The sequence below is a fragment of the Amblyomma mixtum genome, chromosome 6 (assembly GCF_055824585.1).
Source record: "Amblyomma mixtum isolate Tamu chromosome 6, ASM5582458v1, whole genome shotgun sequence".
NCBI lineage: Eukaryota > Metazoa > Arthropoda > Arachnida > Ixodida > Ixodidae > Amblyomma > Amblyomma mixtum.
Window position 1 is genome coordinate 269,241 of NC_143017.1, and position 19,732 is coordinate 288,972.

At 55.0% G+C, this 19,732-nt stretch overlaps 8 protein-coding genes across 8 annotated transcripts; 5 read left to right on the forward strand and 3 right to left on the reverse strand.

Moving 5' to 3' along the window:
- Window positions 1–468: 468 nt before the first annotated feature.
- Window positions 469–843, reverse strand: LOC149337994 (histone H2A-like). Its single transcript, XM_089550041.1, has one exon. It carries the CDS (start codon window positions 841–843, stop codon window positions 469–471), a length of 375 nt encoding a protein of 124 aa, XP_089406167.1.
- A 277-nt stretch (window positions 844–1,120) lies between these two features.
- On the forward strand, window positions 1,121–1,492 carry LOC149337995 (histone H2B-like). Its single transcript, XM_089550222.1, has one exon. The coding sequence runs from the start codon at window positions 1,121–1,123 to the stop codon at window positions 1,490–1,492; it is 372 nt and encodes a 123-aa protein (XP_089406348.1).
- A 2,448-nt stretch (window positions 1,493–3,940) lies between these two features.
- LOC149337996 (histone H4) lies at window positions 3,941–4,252 on the forward strand. Its single transcript, XM_089550223.1, has one exon. The coding sequence runs from the start codon at window positions 3,941–3,943 to the stop codon at window positions 4,250–4,252; it is 312 nt and encodes a 103-aa protein (XP_089406349.1).
- A 4,359-nt stretch (window positions 4,253–8,611) lies between these two features.
- Window positions 8,612–9,022, forward strand: LOC149337997 (histone H3). Its single transcript, XM_089550224.1, has one exon. It carries the CDS (start codon window positions 8,612–8,614, stop codon window positions 9,020–9,022), a length of 411 nt encoding a protein of 136 aa, XP_089406350.1.
- A 933-nt stretch (window positions 9,023–9,955) lies between these two features.
- On the reverse strand, window positions 9,956–10,330 carry LOC149337998 (histone H2A-like). Its single transcript, XM_089550042.1, has one exon. It carries the CDS (start codon window positions 10,328–10,330, stop codon window positions 9,956–9,958), a length of 375 nt encoding a protein of 124 aa, XP_089406168.1.
- A 355-nt stretch (window positions 10,331–10,685) lies between these two features.
- Window positions 10,686–11,711, reverse strand: LOC149337999 (uncharacterized). Its single transcript, XM_089550225.1, has one exon. It carries the CDS (start codon window positions 11,709–11,711, stop codon window positions 10,686–10,688), a length of 1,026 nt encoding a protein of 341 aa, XP_089406351.1.
- Window positions 11,712–13,047: 1,336 nt separating this feature from the next.
- LOC149338000 (histone H2B-like) lies at window positions 13,048–13,422 on the forward strand. The gene has a single exon (XM_089550227.1). The coding sequence runs from the start codon at window positions 13,048–13,050 to the stop codon at window positions 13,420–13,422; it is 375 nt and encodes a 124-aa protein (XP_089406353.1).
- A 2,448-nt stretch (window positions 13,423–15,870) lies between these two features.
- Window positions 15,871–16,182, forward strand: LOC149338001 (histone H4). The gene has a single exon (XM_089550228.1). The coding sequence runs from the start codon at window positions 15,871–15,873 to the stop codon at window positions 16,180–16,182; it is 312 nt and encodes a 103-aa protein (XP_089406354.1).
- The last annotated feature ends 3,550 nt before the right edge of the window (window positions 16,183–19,732 follow it).

The window sequence follows — 19,732 nt, forward strand, 5'->3', positions numbered from 1 at the left end:
GCGACGACGGACAAGCGCTTGTCCATCTTTATTCTGTCTTGTGCCTCGTCGCTGGGCTGTTTATTACTTTTCCTTTAAACGATCCCTTGCGACATGCCAATCATGCCGTTTGGTGATATTCCCAAGCCCAGCCCACTGGAAGGAAACCACGAGACGCGCTTTTCTCGTGTAGTCCATTAATAACATTGCTCTCGGTGCGCTGTACTGGCCTGTAGCGGGCTGAAAAAAAAAAGAAAAAAAAAAGAAAGGACAGCGAACCTGTGTGCGCGGCCGCATGTGGTCGAGTAGTGTCAGTGACGCCCAACGGGCAGTAAACGAAAGCAGCATGAGAGGGACGCAGTGGTCCAGAGCAAAGGGATCGCAGAGCGAGGCCCCGCCGTGGCAGGCACTTGGTTGGTCCTGATAAGGACCGTTAGGTGCGAGCTATCGCTGCGGCGGGCGCGCCTCCATAGACGTGCAGAGGACCGCTCACGCCTTCTTCTCGGTCTTCTTGGGGAGCAGCACGGCCTGGATGTTGGGCAGGACGCCACCCTGGGCAATGGTCACTCCCGAGAGCAGCTTGTTGAGCTCCTCGTCGTTTCGGATGGCCAGTTGCAGGTGGCGAGGAATGATTCTCGTCTTCTTGTTATCGCGAGCAGCATTACCCGCCAACTCGAGCACCTCGGCAGCCAGGTATTCCAGGACGGCGGCCAGGTAGACCGGGGCGCCGGCTCCGACGCGCTCCGCGTAGTTGCCCTTGCGCAGGAGACGGTGGATTCGGCCAACGGGGAACTGGAGTCCCGCGCGGCTGGAGCGGGTCTTGCTCTTGCCCTTGGCTTTGCCTCCTTTGCCGCGGCCGGACATGGTGACTGTTGTTGTAGTACGCTCGAGAAGCAGGAGAATCAGCGACGACCACTGCGTGCGAGCACGTTGGATAGAAACGAAACGAATACCGCGCTCTCTCCCCGCGCCGCGAGCCCGACGCGGATTGGGGCGGAGCTATCGCTGCGTCGACCAATCGCGCGGCGGCCTGGCTCGGGTCGCTTGAACACCACCGTGCCAGTATAAAAGCGCCGCGCGCCCCTTGGCGCGCGTTCTTTCGACACCGTCCGTGTTGCCGAGCGTCGACGTCGCTGTCAACATGCCGCCTCAGCCCTCTGGGAAGGCCGTGAAGAAGGCCGGAAAGGCTCAGAAGAATGTGCGCGCTACGGACAAGAAGAAGAAGCGCCGCAGGAAGGAGAGCTTCTCCATCTACATTTATAAGGTGCTGAAGCAGGTGCATCCAGACACTGGAGTTTCCAGCAAGGCCATGTCCATCATGAACAGCTTCGTGAACGACATCTTCGAGCGCATCGCGGCCGAGTCTTCCCGCCTGGCCCACTACAACAAGCGCTCGACCATCACCAGCCGGGAGATCCAGACCGCGGTGCGTCTTCTGCTGCCTGGCGAACTGGCCAAGCACGCCGTGTCTGAAGGCACCAAGGCTGTCACCAAGTACACCAGCTCCAAGTAGGGTGGCACATTGCGCCTGCTGCCGGCCCTCACCTCAACGGCTCTTATCAGAGCCAACCAAAGTGTTTGCATTGGCGAGCCTGCCTGCAGGCAGCGATGCACCGGTCCTGTTTTTCCTCTCTATGAGCGTGATGTGTGTATAATATTTATTTATTTATTTCTTATTCCCCTCGCGTGGCAGCCTGAAGTGGTTTTAAATACCAAGGCATCTCTCGTTTTGACTGCTGTGCACGTGAATAGGTTCCCTCTATAGGGCCCCACCAGCTGTTTGTTGTGCGGCAGTCGCGTATTCTTTCAGCGCTGCGGTGTGGCCGTCTTGTTACTGCGTTTTATTTCTTGCTTGAGTTCAGCTCTGTTTCCCATAACGCGTGGGCTTAAAGTGGCCTACAGTACACTTTAGCTGCAGGGGGGAAAGAAAAAAAAAAGAAAGGAAGAAAGCCTTAGAAATGCTATTCGGTTCAGACGCGTTCACAACACACTACTGAGTCCTGAAATGTATGCACAGTGCAATGGGTTGACTGAACTTGCGCAAAACCCCTTGCGGACGTTGGGGAGTCGACCGCGAGTGATTTTTTCGGCAACGTCTGTTGCATAGGGATCCTGAAATAGGTGACAAAAATAAAATTTGTAACGAAGCCCAGCAGTAAACTGTGAGGTGGCCCAAGGTGCTAAATTCCTTGTCGGCTTCAGCGCCATGCAAACCTCCAGCAGGTGGTGAATGTTTGTTGTGTTTAAAGGCAGAAAGAAAAAAAAAAAAAGCCAGCCGCGGCGTTTGAGTTTAATGGGACGGAGGTAGAAAGTGTAGCGATAAGCGTATTAACAGCCCTGTGCGGGGCGCGCAACTTCCTCTACTTCTCTGCGGGCATCATAGCTATAGGAAATGAGCGCAGACAGAAACGAAGCTCCGCGCTCGACCACACTGCAACGTGTGGACGCGCGAGGAAGACAAGTTGCATGCGCTTAATGTTCCTGCAAGCGGCACGACAGAAGTTCGGGTGCCTTTCTTTTCGCCCTACAGTTTGCGCTCGTGCCGAATTGTGTATTGAATAATATCTGTGTGGCAGATACACAATTTTTTTTTTCGTTCTTCTGTTGTTGGGCGCGCACGACAGGCGTGCAAATATTTACTATGTGCTCGCGGTTGCACGGGTGTCATGCGTCCCTTACGTTTCGCTAATAGTAACAAAGTCGTGTGCAGTGCACTCGCTCATGGGCTCCATAAAACGTTCGGGCTACGCATGGGAAGGAGCAGTTATTTGCCACCTTTTTACGTTGCTAGTGCATGCAGAGACCTGAGCTCAGTCAGGTAGGTGTGTGTGTGTGTGTGCATATTTCGCTGCCTGTGGTGGCTTTTTTTTTTAATTCCGCGAGAAGATAAGCCAAAATGAAAGCTTCGAGAGATTACAGCCAAGAAGGAGAAGCAGGAGCCGAGTAGCGCTCGTCGGTACCACAGCCGGGGAATGGTCGGAAAACGGAAAGGGGCGCTCGAACTGCTCGTAGTCGGTGCAGCGAACTGAAATTAGCCAGAGAAATGGTCCGAAACGTGTTCTACACGTATGCCGAATTTGGAAATCCTGCATGCATTACTTTCCGAGATACAAGCGTTTGAATTTTGCCCGCCGGGCAAACTGGTCGCTTTTCAGCATCCTAGCGACCGGTAGAGGAGGGGAGTACACAGCGAAGCGCCGTCGCGCGCGCTCCCATGGTGGCCTCTTGAATCCTGGCGCGCAAGCGAACGGAAGAGTTAACTCGCGAAAAAGAGATGAGGAAGGGCGGCACGCGATTCGACTGCCATTAATGTGTTTTAATGAGGCGCGCGATTTCGCAGTTTGAACTTGTAATGTGACAGGCTCGGGCTGTGTTCGTCGTTGCAGCGCACTCTGCGGTGCGTCTGGTTGTCCAAAGGGCTGGAAACACCGTGCTGCGAGATGAAAGAAACAAAAGCAGCGAGCGCCTGTTTGTTTCCAACGCGCGCACACGCAGCAAAAAAAAGGAAATACGAAAACAAAGCAGGATTCTCCAACATTCATTTTCCATCCTCTTGACCGAGCTGCAAATGCAGATCGGATTACTACCAGCGTTATACAGCCACAGTGGTCATCGCGTTACTGCACTCCTGTGGCCCCTCTAAGGCGCGCGGTTCTTTTTTTTTTTAGTTTGTTGTTGTTGTTGCGTCAGCATCGCACATGAGGCCGAATGTTTCTTTTTTTTTTCTTGTGCTCAGTCGCTCTGCCCGCGAGGAGTTTGCCCATGGTCGTAGTTGCGCGAGAGTCCTGCGAAAGGGCTCAGTGATGCTAGCGAGGCGCCGCTCGCGAAGACGGACCCTGATTGGTCGAGGCGCCAGCCAATGGCGGTCGTCGCTGCGCTCCGCGACCGAACGCCCCGCGGCTCGCTGCCTGCATTCTCTGTTTTGCATCGGAGCCGAGCGGTCGCGCTTTTCTGCATCGTGATGTCTGGTCGTGGCAAAGGCGGCAAGGGGCTCGGAAAAGGAGGCGCGAAGCGTCATCGCAAGGTGTTGCGGGACAACATCCAGGGCATCACCAAGCCTGCCATCCGTCGTCTGGCGCGCCGAGGCGGTGTCAAGCGCATCTCGGGCCTGATCTACGAGGAGACCCGCGGCGTTTTGAAAGTGTTCCTCGAGAACGTGATCCGGGACGCCGTCACGTACACGGAGCACGCAAAACGCAAGACTGTCACCGCGATGGATGTCGTCTACGCGCTCAAGCGTCAGGGCCGCACCTTGTACGGCTTCGGGGGCTAGGCCGGCCACGCTGGTAGTCGCCGCGTCAGGAAGAAGGGACCCTGTGCGGCGTGCACCCTCTACTCCAGCTCCGTGTCGTCGTCAAACAGCCCTTTTTAGGGCTACCCAAATGCTGGATTGGCAGCTGTTGGTTGCGAACCAGAGCTCCGGTTCTCGTTTGTTCCTCTCTCTCTGTCTCTATGGGTTTTTTTTTTTCTTTGCCTACTTGTTGTCGCCTGCGGAAGCGAGCGGATTATGCCACAACAGCAAGCTGCAGCGGTCTCAGGTGAGCAGTTGATTGCGCCGTGCCTCACTGTCTGCAGCCATAGTAGTAGCCATCTGAGGGAGCATCGTTTTTGGCAGGGCGGCCGCCGTGTGTGGCTTTCGCACGTGTGTGTGCGCGACATTTTTCGCTTCAGCTTCGCGGCCATAAGTTTACAACCTACCTTTCGCCATGAATCAATCGTGTGTGCGTGCTGCGAACGGGTCTGGTGAAAAGAGGCATTATGCTTTCTTTCGAAACGAACCCCTGTACACATTTCCTTGTTTATGTGCGCGCGGCCTCTCATAATCGCAGGCGAAGCGATTTATTTACATTCGTCGGCGGTTCGTTTCGCAGCCACAGACAGGCAGGTAAACACGCCTGGCGAATGCAAACAACGTCTTGTGCATGAAATTCAGCTACCAAACACCTGGGGAGCATAACTGCGATGATGCGGACAAAATAGCGGCATAGCTAGCTGCACGGCTTCTTGTAAACAATTACATCACGCGGTGAGGGAACCAGCCAGCCTCGAAATTGCTTGCGTGAATTCAAACGCATCGCAGCTCATTACGGGCATATGTGTTTTGTTGTTGCGCCAACCAATGCAGCAAATATAAATACTTTTGCGGCATTGCGAAATAAAGTTGCTGTTGTTGTTGTGCCCAGTGTGTGTCGTCAGTTGTTCCTCGAATTTTTGATGCCCGACGACGCTGAAATTGCATGCGTGGTGTGTACATACGGTTCCTACAAAGTCAGTGTCGCGGAAAACGTTTGCGCGATCCACAGAAAATGAGTGTATTGATTGACGCGAGTCACTTTCCTCTTTTGAATAAGGGCAGTGTGTTCAAGCAAGGTGTGCTGTCAGGTGCGTGAAAGGCGTCTCGGATGTGTTAGCATTTAGAGTGGATGGCGAAGAGAGCCTGGGAGAGGCACAGCGACGTCGCGCTAGCTCACTGCTTGCCTTTTGAGCGAGTCTGGCCGTCCGTCCGTAGGACGGTTTCCCTCTGCAGCCGGTGACTTCCGAGGTGCGTTTTTTTTTGAAGCAACCAGTGCAGCTTTCAGCTCAACTGCTATTTGGGGCGGCTGTGAACTTGTGTGCCCCAACTGCGGCGTCCAGACAGGCGTCTATAGCGCGCTGCCTGCGTTTTGGAGTGCATGAAAAGGATGAAAGTAGAGGCGGGAGCCGCACCGTTGCCTCCAAGATTCCGGGCGCTGGTCTCGGAGGCGTAGGTACTTGCGCAAGCTGGAGGAAGGTGGCGCCGCGGCCGCGCGAAGCGTCGGCGATTAAGTTGCGTGCACCGCGCTGCTGGAAGGTATGCATTCCCTTGGGGAGGAAGCAGCTCCCGGCTTGCGTACACTTTGATTTCCCCTTAAATGGCGTTTTGAGTCTCAGGCGCTTTAATTTCGGGTCGCACGTACGGCGACTGAAGCGTTTGGATAAATTTTTCAGTCTTGTTTGCTGCACGTAATTGAGGAAATTGCGAGTGCGCCCTGCTCAGTCTGGTTTAGTTGTGGCTTTTCATTCCGTTTGGCTTGCTTTTTGTTGCCCTACTGGCTGGCGCCGTTTTGCTAGTGCGGGAGTTTGGAGGGGCATTGCATTATTCAAGAAAGAGAACAGAAGATAGGGACGAGATGTTAGTAGGGACGGGGCGCACTACTATCCAAAGAATGTTTTGTTGTAACTATGCGTAGCTGCCGCTATTCGTTAGCCTAATCACAAATGATCAGACTTGATCCAGTCGTTGAAACTTAACTCGTTGAATTTATTTTACGCGTTAAATACAAGAATCAAATGCAAGCAACTACACATCTCTCGGAACGCCCGAGCAGTCAGCGAAGCTAGCTGCTCGTCGTTCGGCGTCCGGAGTACAACAAAAGTTTTGGTGCCGAAACCCGTTCACTTCGAGTTGTAGCCAGTGGCAAGAAACTATGTGTTGTTAACAGTGTTGGGCGGCGTCGCGCAGTGCCATTCTCCGGGGTTCTGGAAGAAAAAGAAAAATGCAAGGGACGAACGAAATAAAATGTTTTTCCTCATTACACTGCCCGGTGACCTAAATAAAATCCATGGATGGGCTTCTGTTCGCTTATAAAGCGACCGCAGGAAATGCACCTCAATCACGGAGGGGTGGGGGTGCCTTCAATGCGTGCTCTACTGTTTTTGCTAACTTTGGCCACCTGTTACTGGAAGAATACTGCCTGGAGATGCATGGGAAATGTTAGGCATGATGCACGCTTTCCACGCAGTGTTCGCGGCTCTTTCCTTCCGTGCAATCGTACGTCATGGTATGTGTCTCGCTATGGTTTGCCAACTTTGCGCAGGGCAAACTGTTTTCTCAATTCCGCACCTTTTTATCTGCAAGAAGAGAGTGCAAACATTTAATGGATTTAAACTACAGGAAATTCGGAGGTGCATGAGCTGCGGATGTGGGAACACTGGAAACTCTGGAAACTTGAGGGAAGTAAATAACCGCATCCATCAGAAGTGGGTTCTCGTTCTGCTCGCCTTTTTTTGTGTGTGTTTTGTGGATGCATTGAATCATCTTCAGTAAGTAACTTGTAAGTAACGCGGGTTAGTCGGCGAGTGTTCCTTGGCTGGTAGACACACACACGCAATGTGTACAGAGACAGCCCTATGCGCGCGCTGCTCTCCAGGCGATTTTTCGTGCTCAATAACGATAACTGGGAACTCGTTTTGGCTGGTGCAGCTTGAAATTTGAAGCGAACTGATCTGTCGACTGCACAGTGCACCCATCGAACCTCCTTGGAAGCGACGACGCACTCTGAGGTGGCATTCATGCCCTAAGGGGTGGGTTTGTCAATATGTCTAAATCTGCCGTCTCTCTTGTTGCGCTTCCTTTGAGTTGCATGTATTATTGCGTTCTGCGCCCAAGCGCTTCTCTCTTCAACCCTTACAGCTTTGCCGAGGTGCGTCGATCTACCTGCTGTGTACCCTGTGGGCTGCTTTGCGCTGTTCAGGTGTCTGGCTGCGAGTTGCGCCGCTGTCCCGTCGAACAAGTTGGTTGACGACACAGTTCAGTTCGCATTAAGCTCAACAAAGGTGGTGCAGCAAGAAGTGTGCCATGGCAGCATCATTAGTGCTGCGAGCTGCGCCGGTCATTGGAATAATTTGTCGTAAAGGCTTGCTTGCAACGGAACGGAACGGGACGTAGTCGTGATGCCGCTTTCCAGGAAGAAATGCCGACCTCGTATCGTATCACCGGGAAGAGTGGCGCGATATTCAACAGCTTGTGATGGATTCATGAGGTACGCTTGGTGTCGCACAGGCATTTTCTCATTGGGGGGAGAGCTTATGAATGCTTTACATCTAGGCAGAGAAAACAGACCGTTTTATTCCGTGCTGACACGATGTTGCCAACATGGTACTAATAACTCAATAACAACGGAACGCAAACGAGAAGCCCTACTGACTGCACAGCGAGCAGCCGTCTACGAATCAACCTCTTTGGTAGGAGACCTTGACTCTCCCTTCCTTTTTTTTTGTTTTTGTTTTTGCAGTTCACAAAATCAGCTGATCATGTGTCTGGCAGTACATGTTCCGTGCATCCAAGCGGTCATTGCGCCGCTGTTTCTGGCTAGCGCGCTATTCAGTTATTTCGCCCCTCATTTGGTGTGCGCAAAGTGCAGACGTATTTCTACAAGCTGTCGTTGCGTTCCTTCAACACCGCGCCCCCGGCAAGCGGGGAGGCTCGTTGCAGTGCGCCAACGCCACACGGAACCAGCCGCAACCGCGTCGGCACCGTGCTGCTGTGGTGTCAAAGTGGACGCTGCCGCGGACGCCCGCCTCCTTCCAGAGGCTTGCTTTTGCTTTTGCGGCAAACCTAAAGGACAGGCGCAGCGTAATCTTGTGCTAGACCCCGGTTCCACACCCACTTGCGTCACGTTTGCCACGCGCGAAACCGACGCGCGCTCGAAACCGGGCGGTTTCCAGCATTCTGGGTGCCGCTGAGCGGAGGGTAGCCATCGGTCCGTCAGGCGACCAATCAGGTGGGAGAGAGGGGGGGGGGGCGCTGCGGAGCAGCACCGCCGCGCGGCGCAGTCGATCTCCGTCCGTCTCCGGAGGCAGTCTCCCGTTTCCAGCGTCCGCGCTCGTCACCATGGCCCGTACCAAGCAAACCGCGCGCAAGAGCACTGGCGGCAAGGCCCCCCGTAAGCAGCTGGCCACAAAGGCTGCTCGCAAGAGTGCGCCAGCTACCGGGGGAGTGAAGAAGCCTCACCGTTACAGGCCTGGCACCGTGGCACTTCGTGAAATTCGCCGATACCAAAAATCGACCGAACTTCTCATCCGCAAGCTGCCCTTCCAGCGCCTGGTGAGAGAAATCGCTCAGGACTTCAAGACCGACCTGCGCTTCCAGAGCTCGGCCGTCATGGCACTTCAGGAGGCCAGCGAGGCATACCTTGTCGGTCTCTTCGAGGACACCAACCTGTGCGCGATCCACGCCAAGCGCGTCACCATCATGCCGAAGGACATCCAGCTGGCGAGGCGCATCCGTGGCGAGCGCGCCTAAAAGCGTATTCGAGGCGCCGCCACAGCAGCAGCAGCAGCAACGCTCCACAACGGTCCTTCTCAGGACCACCCAAACGTTTGCGTTGGCCACGGGCGCACGGTCGAGACGAACACGAGCTCAGGACCCCGGTACCTCTCTCTCTTTTTTTTACTCTGACTGTCTGTTCCTGCGAAATGGGTGAGTGTGTTGAAAGTGATTCCGCACTGCCCTTGTACTGAACTCGCCTGCACTTTTACACCCCGGCGGCTTCCCGCAGGTTAGTTATTTTTTATTTTTTTTTTGTGCCGATAACAACTCGCGCGCACCGAATGGGATGCAGTCGAAAAACAAGAAGAAGAAGAAAAATAAGAACTGCTGTCCGCACAAGTAAATGCAGCAGCTCCTTGAAACTACACAGCAGAAAAACAAAAACTGAGCGAATTGGTGCATATTGAAGAATTAAAAAAAAAAAACAAAACGGCGCAGCGACGACGGACAAGCGCTTGTCCATCTTTATTCTGTCTTGTGCCTCGTCGCTGGGCTGTTTATTACTTTTCCTTTAAACGATCCCTTGCGACATGCCAATCATGCCGTTTGGTGATATTCCCAAGCCCAGCCCACTGGAAGGAAACCACGAGACGCGCTTTTCTCGTGTAGTCCATTAATAACATTGCTCTCGGTGCGCTGTACTGGCCTGTAGCGGGCTGAAAAAAAAAAGAAAAAAAAAAAGAAAGGACAGCGAACCTGTGTGCGCGGCCGCATGTGGTCGAGTAGTGTCAGTGACGCCCAACGGGCAGTAAACGAAAGCAGCATGAGAGGGACGCAGTGGTCCAGAGCAAAGGGATCGCAGAGCGAGGCCCCGCCGTGGCAGGCACTTGGTTGGTCCTGATAAGGACCGTTAGGTGCGAGCTATCGCTGCGGCGGGCGCGCCTCCATAGACGTGCAGAGGACCGCTCACGCCTTCTTCTCGGTCTTCTTGGGGAGCAGCACGGCCTGGATGTTGGGCAGGACGCCACCCTGGGCAATGGTCACTCCCGAGAGCAGCTTGTTGAGCTCCTCGTCGTTTCGGATGGCCAGTTGCAGGTGGCGAGGAATGATTCTCGTCTTCTTGTTATCGCGAGCAGCATTACCCGCCAACTCGAGCACCTCGGCAGCCAGGTATTCCAGGACGGCGGCCAGGTAGACCGGGGCGCCGGCTCCGACGCGCTCCGCGTAGTTGCCCTTGCGCAGGAGACGGTGGATTCGGCCAACGGGGAACTGGAGTCCCGCGCGGCTGGAGCGGGTCTTGCTCTTGCCCTTGGCTTTGCCTCCTTTGCCGCGGCCGGACATGGTGACTGTTGTTGTAGTACGCTCGAGAAGCAGGAGAATCAGCGACGACCACTGCGTGCGAGCACGTTGGATAGAAACGAAACGAATACTACTACTGGTGGCTACGGTGGGGGGGTACGCTCGCATTCTGCCACCCTTTTGAACGGGGGCACTGCTTGGAGCGGGGTGGGGGGTGTAGGGATGGGGGAGGGGGGGATTCGCAAGTAGCACGCGCGCAATGGTCGACACTTGTCAGGGCTCCTTCAGCGTGTGGTGCAGCTCGCACCGGGGAGGGGTCCTATGCACCGGGACTGGTGCACGGGGGCAGGGGCCCTGGAGGGGGATACAGCTGGGTGGCTGGCGAGGGGGTTACGGTTTAGAGCCTGGTGGCCAGGCTTGTCACCTGGAGGAATTTCAGGAGTATCCTGAAGGCAGCGATGGGGCTGCGGACGGGGTGGAGCAGGTCTTGGACTGAGTTGGCAGAGAGGCCCAGGGCGCGGTATCCTTGGACCATGGTGGTGCGTGCTGCGTCCAGGTTCGGGCAGGAGCAGAGGAGGTGGTCTAGGGACTCATCTGCCCCGCAGGAGGAGCAGGCTGGGGAGGAGGCTCTACCATGGCGATGGAGACGGGCCTGTGTCCAGGAGGAGCCCGTTCGGAGCCGCAGGATTAGAGAGCGCTCCTTACGCGGCAGGTCGTCAGGAACCCTTAGGAAGCGCTCCCCCGCTGCCAGTCGGGGATCTGGGTGGAGACCCTGGATGGCCCTCCTGAGAGCAGGGCGGGCAAAGTCGAGTTGGGTGACTGCCGGGTTGATGGGAGAGCCGCTGGTGTGAGCAGCACCGGCCACCTGGTCGGCCGCCTCGTTACCCGCAATGCCGACGTGGGAGGGAACCCACTGCAGGGAAACAGGTCGGCCAGAGTCCTCGATGGTCATCAGTCGGGCCTTGAGGCGGGCAACGGTGTCCTGCCTTGTCTGTCCCTGCCGTAGGAGTTGGAGGGCAGTCCTTGAGTCCGTCAGGATGACGGTTGGTTGCTGCCCAGGGATCAGACTGAGGATGTCTGCGGCCAGGTGGAGTCCGGCCAGTTCGGCTGCTGTAGAGCTGGCCGGGAATCCTAGCCGGCAGGCCAGGGCTATGCCTAGGGCTGGCACGACGCAGGCTGCCGCCGCTTGTCCTGTGGTCGGGAGGACTGAGCCATCTGTGAAAAACTGGAGATGATCTTCCAGCGTCTCGTGTAGCAGAGCGGAAATGCTCTGCTGGAGGGCGGCGGCCGGCGTTCGCCTCTTGCTGCAGTCCTTGAGGTCCACAGAGATGGAGAGCGGAGGCCTGGTGGGTGGCGGGGGGGTTGCATCTTGGGCTGCAGGGGGGGCAAGGAGCCGGGTGAAGGTGCTCCATAGGAGCCCCATGCGGGAAGACGGGGCATGGCTCAGACGGGTCAGGAGGGCCCCACCGTCTGGCGAGTGGTGCAGCCGGTCCATGTGACGAAGCCCAGTCTGGAGGAGGAGAAGAGACAGTGGCCAGGTTCCGGCCTCTGAGTGGGTGGCCGCAATGGGGGAAGACCGAGGAAGGCCCATGCACTGCCTCAGTGTGGAGCGGTGGAGTTGCTCCAGGGACTTCAAGCGGGCTGGTGGTAGTGTCACCAGTGGGAGGGCGTAGGTCACCAGTGAAGTGGCAGCCGCATGGTAGAGACGGAGGGCCCAGGAAGGAGAGCAGCCGTGACCCCTGGCAAGGAGCTGTTGGACTGCCCTTCCAACCTGCCGCAGACGAGGCAGGAGGGCCCTTGTGGCTGGGAGCCATGAGAGGCGACGGTCGATTTGGAGACCTAGGTAGCGGACCTGATCCTTCCACGTGAGTGGGGTCCCATCAAGCCTCAGGGTGTTAATGCGTGCCCGGAGACCCTTTGGGTGGTAGAGGAGAGCCTCAGTCTTGGTAGGGGACACGGTGAGGCCGATGGACTTCAGGTACGTCCTTGAGGAGTCTAGGGCTCTCTGGAGGGCGGTGCGCATCGACCGGATCCTCTTGGGTGCCCCTCTCACCCAAAGTGCCACGTCGTCCGCGTAGATGGAGCACTGGACCTTGTGGGAGGACCTGGTCTGGAGGGCAGCTGGTAGCCCGGCCATGGCCAGGTTGAAGAGCTGAGGGCTCAGGACTGAGCCCTGGGGGACCCCTGTCAGCACGGGACGGGGAGAGCTCAGCTGGCCACCAACTCGGACCCGGAAGGTGCGTCCCCGTAGGAAGGCCCGGATGAACTCCAGGAGCCGGCCGGTGACCCCCAGACAGCAGAGGGCCTCGTCGATGATGCCATGTGGTAGGGTGTCGAAGGCCGCCTGGACATCCAGCAGAACCAGCATGACGGCATCCCCGTTATGACGTGCCTCCTCCAGGGTGGATACCAGGTCAGCAATGGAGTCGGCTGTGCACCTTCCCCGGCGGAAGCCCGTCAGCTGCTCTGGGAGAAAGCCGGTTACTTGGGTGATCCAAGTGAGGCGGGCCAGGACGACTGCCTCCATGGATTTGCAGGCTGAAGAGGTGAGGGAGACCGGCCGGTAGGAAGATGGCTCTCTCCCCGCGCCGCGAGCCCGACGCGGATTGGGGCGGAGCTATCGCTGCGTCGACCAATCGCGCGGCGGCCTGGCTCGGGTCGCTTGAACACCACCGTGCCAGTATAAAAGCGCCGCGCGCCCCTTGGCGCGCGTTCTTTCGACACCGTCCGTGTTGCCGAGCGTCGACGTCGCTGTCAACATGCCGCCTCAGCCCTCTGGGAAGGCCGTGAAGAAGGCCGGAAAGGCTCAGAAGAATGTGCGCGCTACGGACAAGAAGAAGAAGAAGCGCCGCAGGAAGGAGAGCTTCTCCATCTACATTTATAAGGTGCTGAAGCAGGTGCATCCAGACACTGGAGTTTCCAGCAAGGCCATGTCCATCATGAACAGCTTCGTGAACGACATCTTCGAGCGCATCGCGGCCGAGTCTTCCCGCCTGGCCCACTACAACAAGCGCTCGACCATCACCAGCCGGGAGATCCAGACCGCGGTGCGTCTTCTGCTGCCTGGCGAACTGGCCAAGCACGCCGTGTCTGAAGGCACCAAGGCTGTCACCAAGTACACCAGCTCCAAGTAGGGTGGCACATTGCGCCTGCTGCCGGCCCTCACCTCAACGGCTCTTATCAGAGCCAACCAAAGTGTTTGCATTGGCGAGCCTGCCTGCAGGCAGCGATGCACCGGTCCTGTTTTTCCTCTCTATGAGCGTGATGTGTGTATAATATTTATTTATTTATTTCTTATTCCCCTCGCGTGGCAGCCTGAAGTGGTTTTAAATACCAAGGCATCTCTCGTTTTGACTGCTGTGCACGTGAATAGGTTCCCTCTATAGGGCCCCACCAGCTGTTTGTTGTGCGGCAGTCGCGTATTCTTTCAGCGCTGCGGTGTGGCCGTCTTGTTACTGCGTTTTATTTCTTGCTTGAGTTCAGCTCTGTTTCCCATAACGCGTGGGCTTAAAGTGGCCTACAGTACACTTTAGCTGCAGGGGGGAAAGAAAAAAAAAAGAAAGGAAGAAAGCCTTAGAAATGCTATTCGGTTCAGACGCGTTCACAACACACTACTGAGTCCTGAAATGTATGCACAGTGCAATGGGTTGACTGAACTTGCGCAAAACCCCTTGCGGACGTTGGGGAGTCGACCGCGAGTGATTTTTTCGGCAACGTCTGTTGCATAGGGATCCTGAAATAGGTGACAAAAATAAAATTTGTAACGAAGCCCAGCAGTAAACTGTGAGGTGGCCCAAGGTGCTAAATTCCTTGTCGGCTTCAGCGCCATGCAAACCTCCAGCAGGTGGTGAATGTTTGTTGTGTTTAAAGGCAGAAAGAAAAAAAAAAAAAGCCAGCCGCGGCGTTTGAGTTTAATGGGACGGAGGTAGAAAGTGTAGCGATAAGCGTATTAACAGCCCTGTGCGGGGCGCGCAACTTCCTCTACTTCTCTGCGGGCATCATAGCTATAGGAAATGAGCGCAGACAGAAACGAAGCTCCGCGCTCGACCACACTGCAACGTGTGGACGCGCGAGGAAGACAAGTTGCATGCGCTTAATGTTCCTGCAAGCGGCACGACAGAAGTTCGGGTGCCTTTCTTTTCGCCCTACAGTTTGCGCTCGTGCCGAATTGTGTATTGAATAATATCTGTGTGGCAGATACACAATTTTTTTTTTCGTTCTTCTGTTGTTGGGCGCGCACGACAGGCGTGCAAATATTTACTATGTGCTCGCGGTTGCACGGGTGTCATGCGTCCCTTACGTTTCGCTAATAGTAACAAAGTCGTGTGCAGTGCACTCGCTCATGGGCTCCATAAAACGTTCGGGCTACGCATGGGAAGGAGCAGTTATTTGCCACCTTTTTACGTTGCTAGTGCATGCAGAGACCTGAGCTCAGTCAGGTAGGTGTGTGTGTGTGTGTGCATATTTCGCTGCCTGTGGTGGCTTTTTTTTTTAATTCCGCGAGAAGATAAGCCAAAATGAAAGCTTCGAGAGATTACAGCCAAGAAGGAGAAGCAGGAGCCGAGTAGCGCTCGTCGGTACCACAGCCGGGGAATGGTCGGAAAACGGAAAGGGGCGCTCGAACTGCTCGTAGTCGGTGCAGCGAACTGAAATTAGCCAGAGAAATGGTCCGAAACGTGTTCTACACGTATGCCGAATTTGGAAATCCTGCATGCATTACTTTCCGAGATACAAGCGTTTGAATTTTGCCCGCCGGGCAAACTGGTCGCTTTTCAGCATCCTAGCGACCGGTAGAGGAGGGGAGTACACAGCGAAGCGCCGTCGCGCGCGCTCCCATGGTGGCCTCTTGAATCCTGGCGCGCAAGCGAACGGAAGAGTTAACTCGCGAAAAAGAGATGAGGAAGGGCGGCACGCGATTCGACTGCCATTAATGTGTTTTAATGAGGCGCGCGATTTCGCAGTTTGAACTTGTAATGTGACAGGCTCGGGCTGTGTTCGTCGTTGCAGCGCACTCTGCGGTGCGTCTGGTTGTCCAAAGGGCTGGAAACACCGTGCTGCGAGATGAAAGAAACAAAAGCAGCGAGCGCCTGTTTGTTTCCAACGCGCGCACACGCAGCAAAAAAAAGGAAATACGAAAACAAAGCAGGATTCTCCAACATTCATTTTCCATCCTCTTGACCGAGCTGCAAATGCAGATCGGATTACTACCAGCGTTATACAGCCACAGTGGTCATCGCGTTACTGCACTCCTGTGGCCCCTCTAAGGCGCGCGGTTCTTTTTTTTTTTAGTTTGTTGTTGTTGTTGCGTCAGCATCGCACATGAGGCCGAATGTTTCTTTTTTTTTTCTTGTGCTCAGTCGCTCTGCCCGCGAGGAGTTTGCCCATGGTCGTAGTTGCGCGAGAGTCCTGCGAAAGGGCTCAGTGATGCTAGCGAGGCGCCGCTCGCGAAGACGGACCCTGATTGGTCGAGGCGCCAGCCAATGGCGGTCGTCGCTGCGCTCCGCGACCGAACGCCCCGCGGCTCGCTGCCTGCATTCTCTGTTTTGCATCGGAGCCGAGCGGTCGCGCTTTTCTGCATCGTGATGTCTGGTCGTGGCAAAGGCGGCAAGGGGCTCGGAAAAGGAGGCGCGAAGCGTCATCGCAAGGTGTTGCGGGACAACATCCAGGGCATCACCAAGCCTGCCATCCGTCGTCTGGCGCGCCGAGGCGGTGTCAAGCGCATCTCGGGCCTGATCTACGAGGAGACCCGCGGCGTTTTGAAAGTGTTCCTCGAGAACGTGATCCGGGACGCCGTCACGTACACGGAGCACGCAAAACGCAAGACTGTCACCGCGATGGATGTCGTCTACGCGCTCAAGCGTCAGGGCCGCACCTTGTACGGCTTCGGGGGCTAGGCCGGCCACGCTGGTAGTCGCCGCGTCAGGAAGAAGGGACCCTGTGCGGCGTGCACCCTCTACTCCAGCTCCGTGTCGTCGTCAAACAGCCCTTTTTAGGGCTACCCAAATGCTGGATTGGCAGCTGTTGGTTGCGAACCAGAGCTCCGGTTCTCGTTTGTTCCTCTCTCTCTGTCTCTATGGGTTTTTTTTTTTCTTTGCCTACTTGTTGTCGCCTGCGGAAGCGAGCGGATTATGCCACAACAGCAAGCTGCAGCGGTCTCAGGTGAGCAGTTGATTGCGCCGTGCCTCACTGTCTGCAGCCATAGTAGTAGCCATCTGAGGGAGCATCGTTTTTGGCAGGGCGGCCGCCGTGTGTGGCTTTCGCACGTGTGTGTGCGCGACATTTTTCGCTTCAGCTTCGCGGCCATAAGTTTACAACCTACCTTTCGCCATGAATCAATCGTGTGTGCGTGCTGCGAACGGGTCTGGTGAAAAGAGGCATTATGCTTTCTTTCGAAACGAACCCCTGTACACATTTCCTTGTTTATGTGCGCGCGGCCTCTCATAATCGCAGGCGAAGCGATTTATTTACATTCGTCGGCGGTTCGTTTCGCAGCCACAGACAGGCAGGTAAACACGCCTGGCGAATGCAAACAACGTCTTGTGCATGAAATTCAGCTACCAAACACCTGGGGAGCATAACTGCGATGATGCGGACAAAATAGCGGCATAGCTAGCTGCACGGCTTCTTGTAAACAATTACATCACGCGGTGAGGGAACCAGCCAGCCTCGAAATTGCTTGCGTGAATTCAAACGCATCGCAGCTCATTACGGGCATATGTGTTTTGTTGTTGCGCCAACCAATGCAGCAAATATAAATACTTTTGCGGCATTGCGAAATAAAGTTGCTGTTGTTGTTGTGCCCAGTGTGTGTCGTCAGTTGTTCCTCGAATTTTTGATGCCCGACGACGCTGAAATTGCATGCGTGGTGTGTACATACGGTTCCTACAAAGTCAGTGTCGCGGAAAACGTTTGCGCGATCCACAGAAAATGAGTGTATTGATTGACGCGAGTCACTTTCCTCTTTTGAATAAGGGCAGTGTGTTCAAGCAAGGTGTGCTGTCAGGTGCGTGAAAGGCGTCTCGGATGTGTTAGCATTTAGAGTGGATGGCGAAGAGAGCCTGGGAGAGGCACAGCGACGTCGCGCTAGCTCACTGCTTGCCTTTTGAGCGAGTCTGGCCGTCCGTCCGTAGGACGGTTTCCCTCTGCAGCCGGTGACTTCCGAGGTGCGTTTTTTTTTGAAGCAACCAGTGCAGCTTTCAGCTCAACTGCTATTTGGGGCGGCTGTGAACTTGTGTGCCCCAACTGCGGCGTCCAGACAGGCGTCTATAGCGCGCTGCCTGCGTTTTGGAGTGCATGAAAAGGATGAAAGTAGAGGCGGGAGCCGCACCGTTGCCTCCAAGATTCCGGGCGCTGGTCTCGGAGGCGTAGGTACTTGCGCAAGCTGGAGGAAGGTGGCGCCGCGGCCGCGCGAAGCGTCGGCGATTAAGTTGCGTGCACCGCGCTGCTGGAAGGTATGCATTCCCTTGGGGAGGAAGCAGCTCCCGGCTTGCGTACACTTTGATTTCCCCTTAAATGGCGTTTTGAGTCTCAGGCGCTTTAATTTCGGGTCGCACGTACGGCGACTGAAGCGTTTGGATAAATTTTTCAGTCTTGTTTGCTGCACGTAATTGAGGAAATTGCGAGTGCGCCCTGCTCAGTCTGGTTTAGTTGTGGCTTTTCATTCCGTTTGGCTTGCTTTTTGTTGCCCTACTGGCTGGCGCCGTTTTGCTAGTGCGGGAGTTTGGAGGGGCATTGCATTATTCAAGAAAGAGAACAGAAGATAGGGACGAGATGTTAGTAGGGACGGGGCGCACTACTATCCAAAGAATGTTTTGTTGTAACTATGCGTAGCTGCCGCTATTCGTTAGCCTAATCACAAATGATCAGACTTGATCCAGTCGTTGAAACTTAACTCGTTGAATTTATTTTACGCGTTAAATACAAGAATCAAATGCAAGCAACTACACATCTCTCGGAACGCCCGAGCAGTCAGCGAAGCTAGCTGCTCGTCGTTCGGCGTCCGGAGTACAACAAAAGTTTTGGTGCCGAAACCCGTTCACTTCGAGTTGTAGCCAGTGGCAAGAAACTATGTGTTGTTAACAGTGTTGGGCGGCGTCGCGCAGTGCCATTCTCCGGGGTTCTGGAAGAAAAAGAAAAATGCAAGGGACGAACGAAATAAAATGTTTTTCCTCATTACACTGCCCGGTGACCTAAATAAAATCCATGGATGGGCTTCTGTTCGCTTATAAAGCGACCGCAGGAAATGCACCTCAATCACGGAGGGGTGGGGGTGCCTTCAATGCGTGCTCTACTGTTTTTGCTAACTTTGGCCACCTGTTACTGGAAGAATACTGCCTGGAGATGCATGGGAAATGTTAGGCATGATGCACGCTTTCCACGCAGTGTTCGCGGCTCTTTCCTTCCGTGCAATCGTACGTCATGGTATGTGTCTCGCTATGGTTTGCCAACTTTGCGCAGGGCAAACTGTTTTCTCAATTCCGCACCTTTTTATCTGCAAGAAGAGAGTGCAAACATTTAATGGATTTAAACTACAGGAAATTCGGAGGTGCATGAGCTGCGGATGTGGGAACACTGGAAACTCTGGAAACTTGAGGGAAGTAAATAACCGCATCCATCAGAAGTGGGTTCTCGTTCTGCTCGCCTTTTTTTGTGTGTGTTTTGTGGATGCATTGAATCATCTTCAGTAAGTAACTTGTAAGTAACGCGGGTTAGTCGGCGAGTGTTCCTTGGCTGGTAGACACACACACGCAATGTGTACAGAGACAGCCCTATGCGCGCGCTGCTCTCCAGGCGATTTTTCGTGCTCAATAACGATAACTGGGAACTCGTTTTGGCTGGTGCAGCTTGAAATTTGAAGCGAACTGATCTGTCGACTGCACAGTGCACCCATCGAACCTCCTTGGAAGCGACGACGCACTCTGAGGTGGCATTCATGCCCTAAGGGGTGGGTTTGTCAATATGTCTAAATCTGCCGTCTCTCTTGTTGCGCTTCCTTTGAGTTGCATGTATTATTGCGTTCTGCGCCCAAGCGCTTCTCTCTTCAACCCTTACAGCTTTGCCGAGGTGCGTCGATCTACCTGCTGTGTACCCTGTGGGCTGCTTTGCGCTGTTCAGGTGTCTGGCTGCGAGTTGCGCCGCTGTCCCGTCGAACAAGTTGGTTGACGACACAGTTCAGTTCGCATTAAGCTCAACAAAGGTGGTGCAGCAAGAAGTGTGCCATGGCAGCATCATTAGTGCTGCGAGCTGCGCCGGTCATTGGAATAATTTGTCGTAAAGGCTTGCTTGCAACGGAACGGAACGGGACGTAGTCGTGATGCCGCTTTCCAGGAAGAAATGCCGACCTCGTATCGTATCACCGGGAAGAGTGGCGCGATATTCAACAGCTTGTGATGGATTCATGAGGTACGCTTGGTGTCGCACAGGCATTTTCTCATTGGGGGGAGA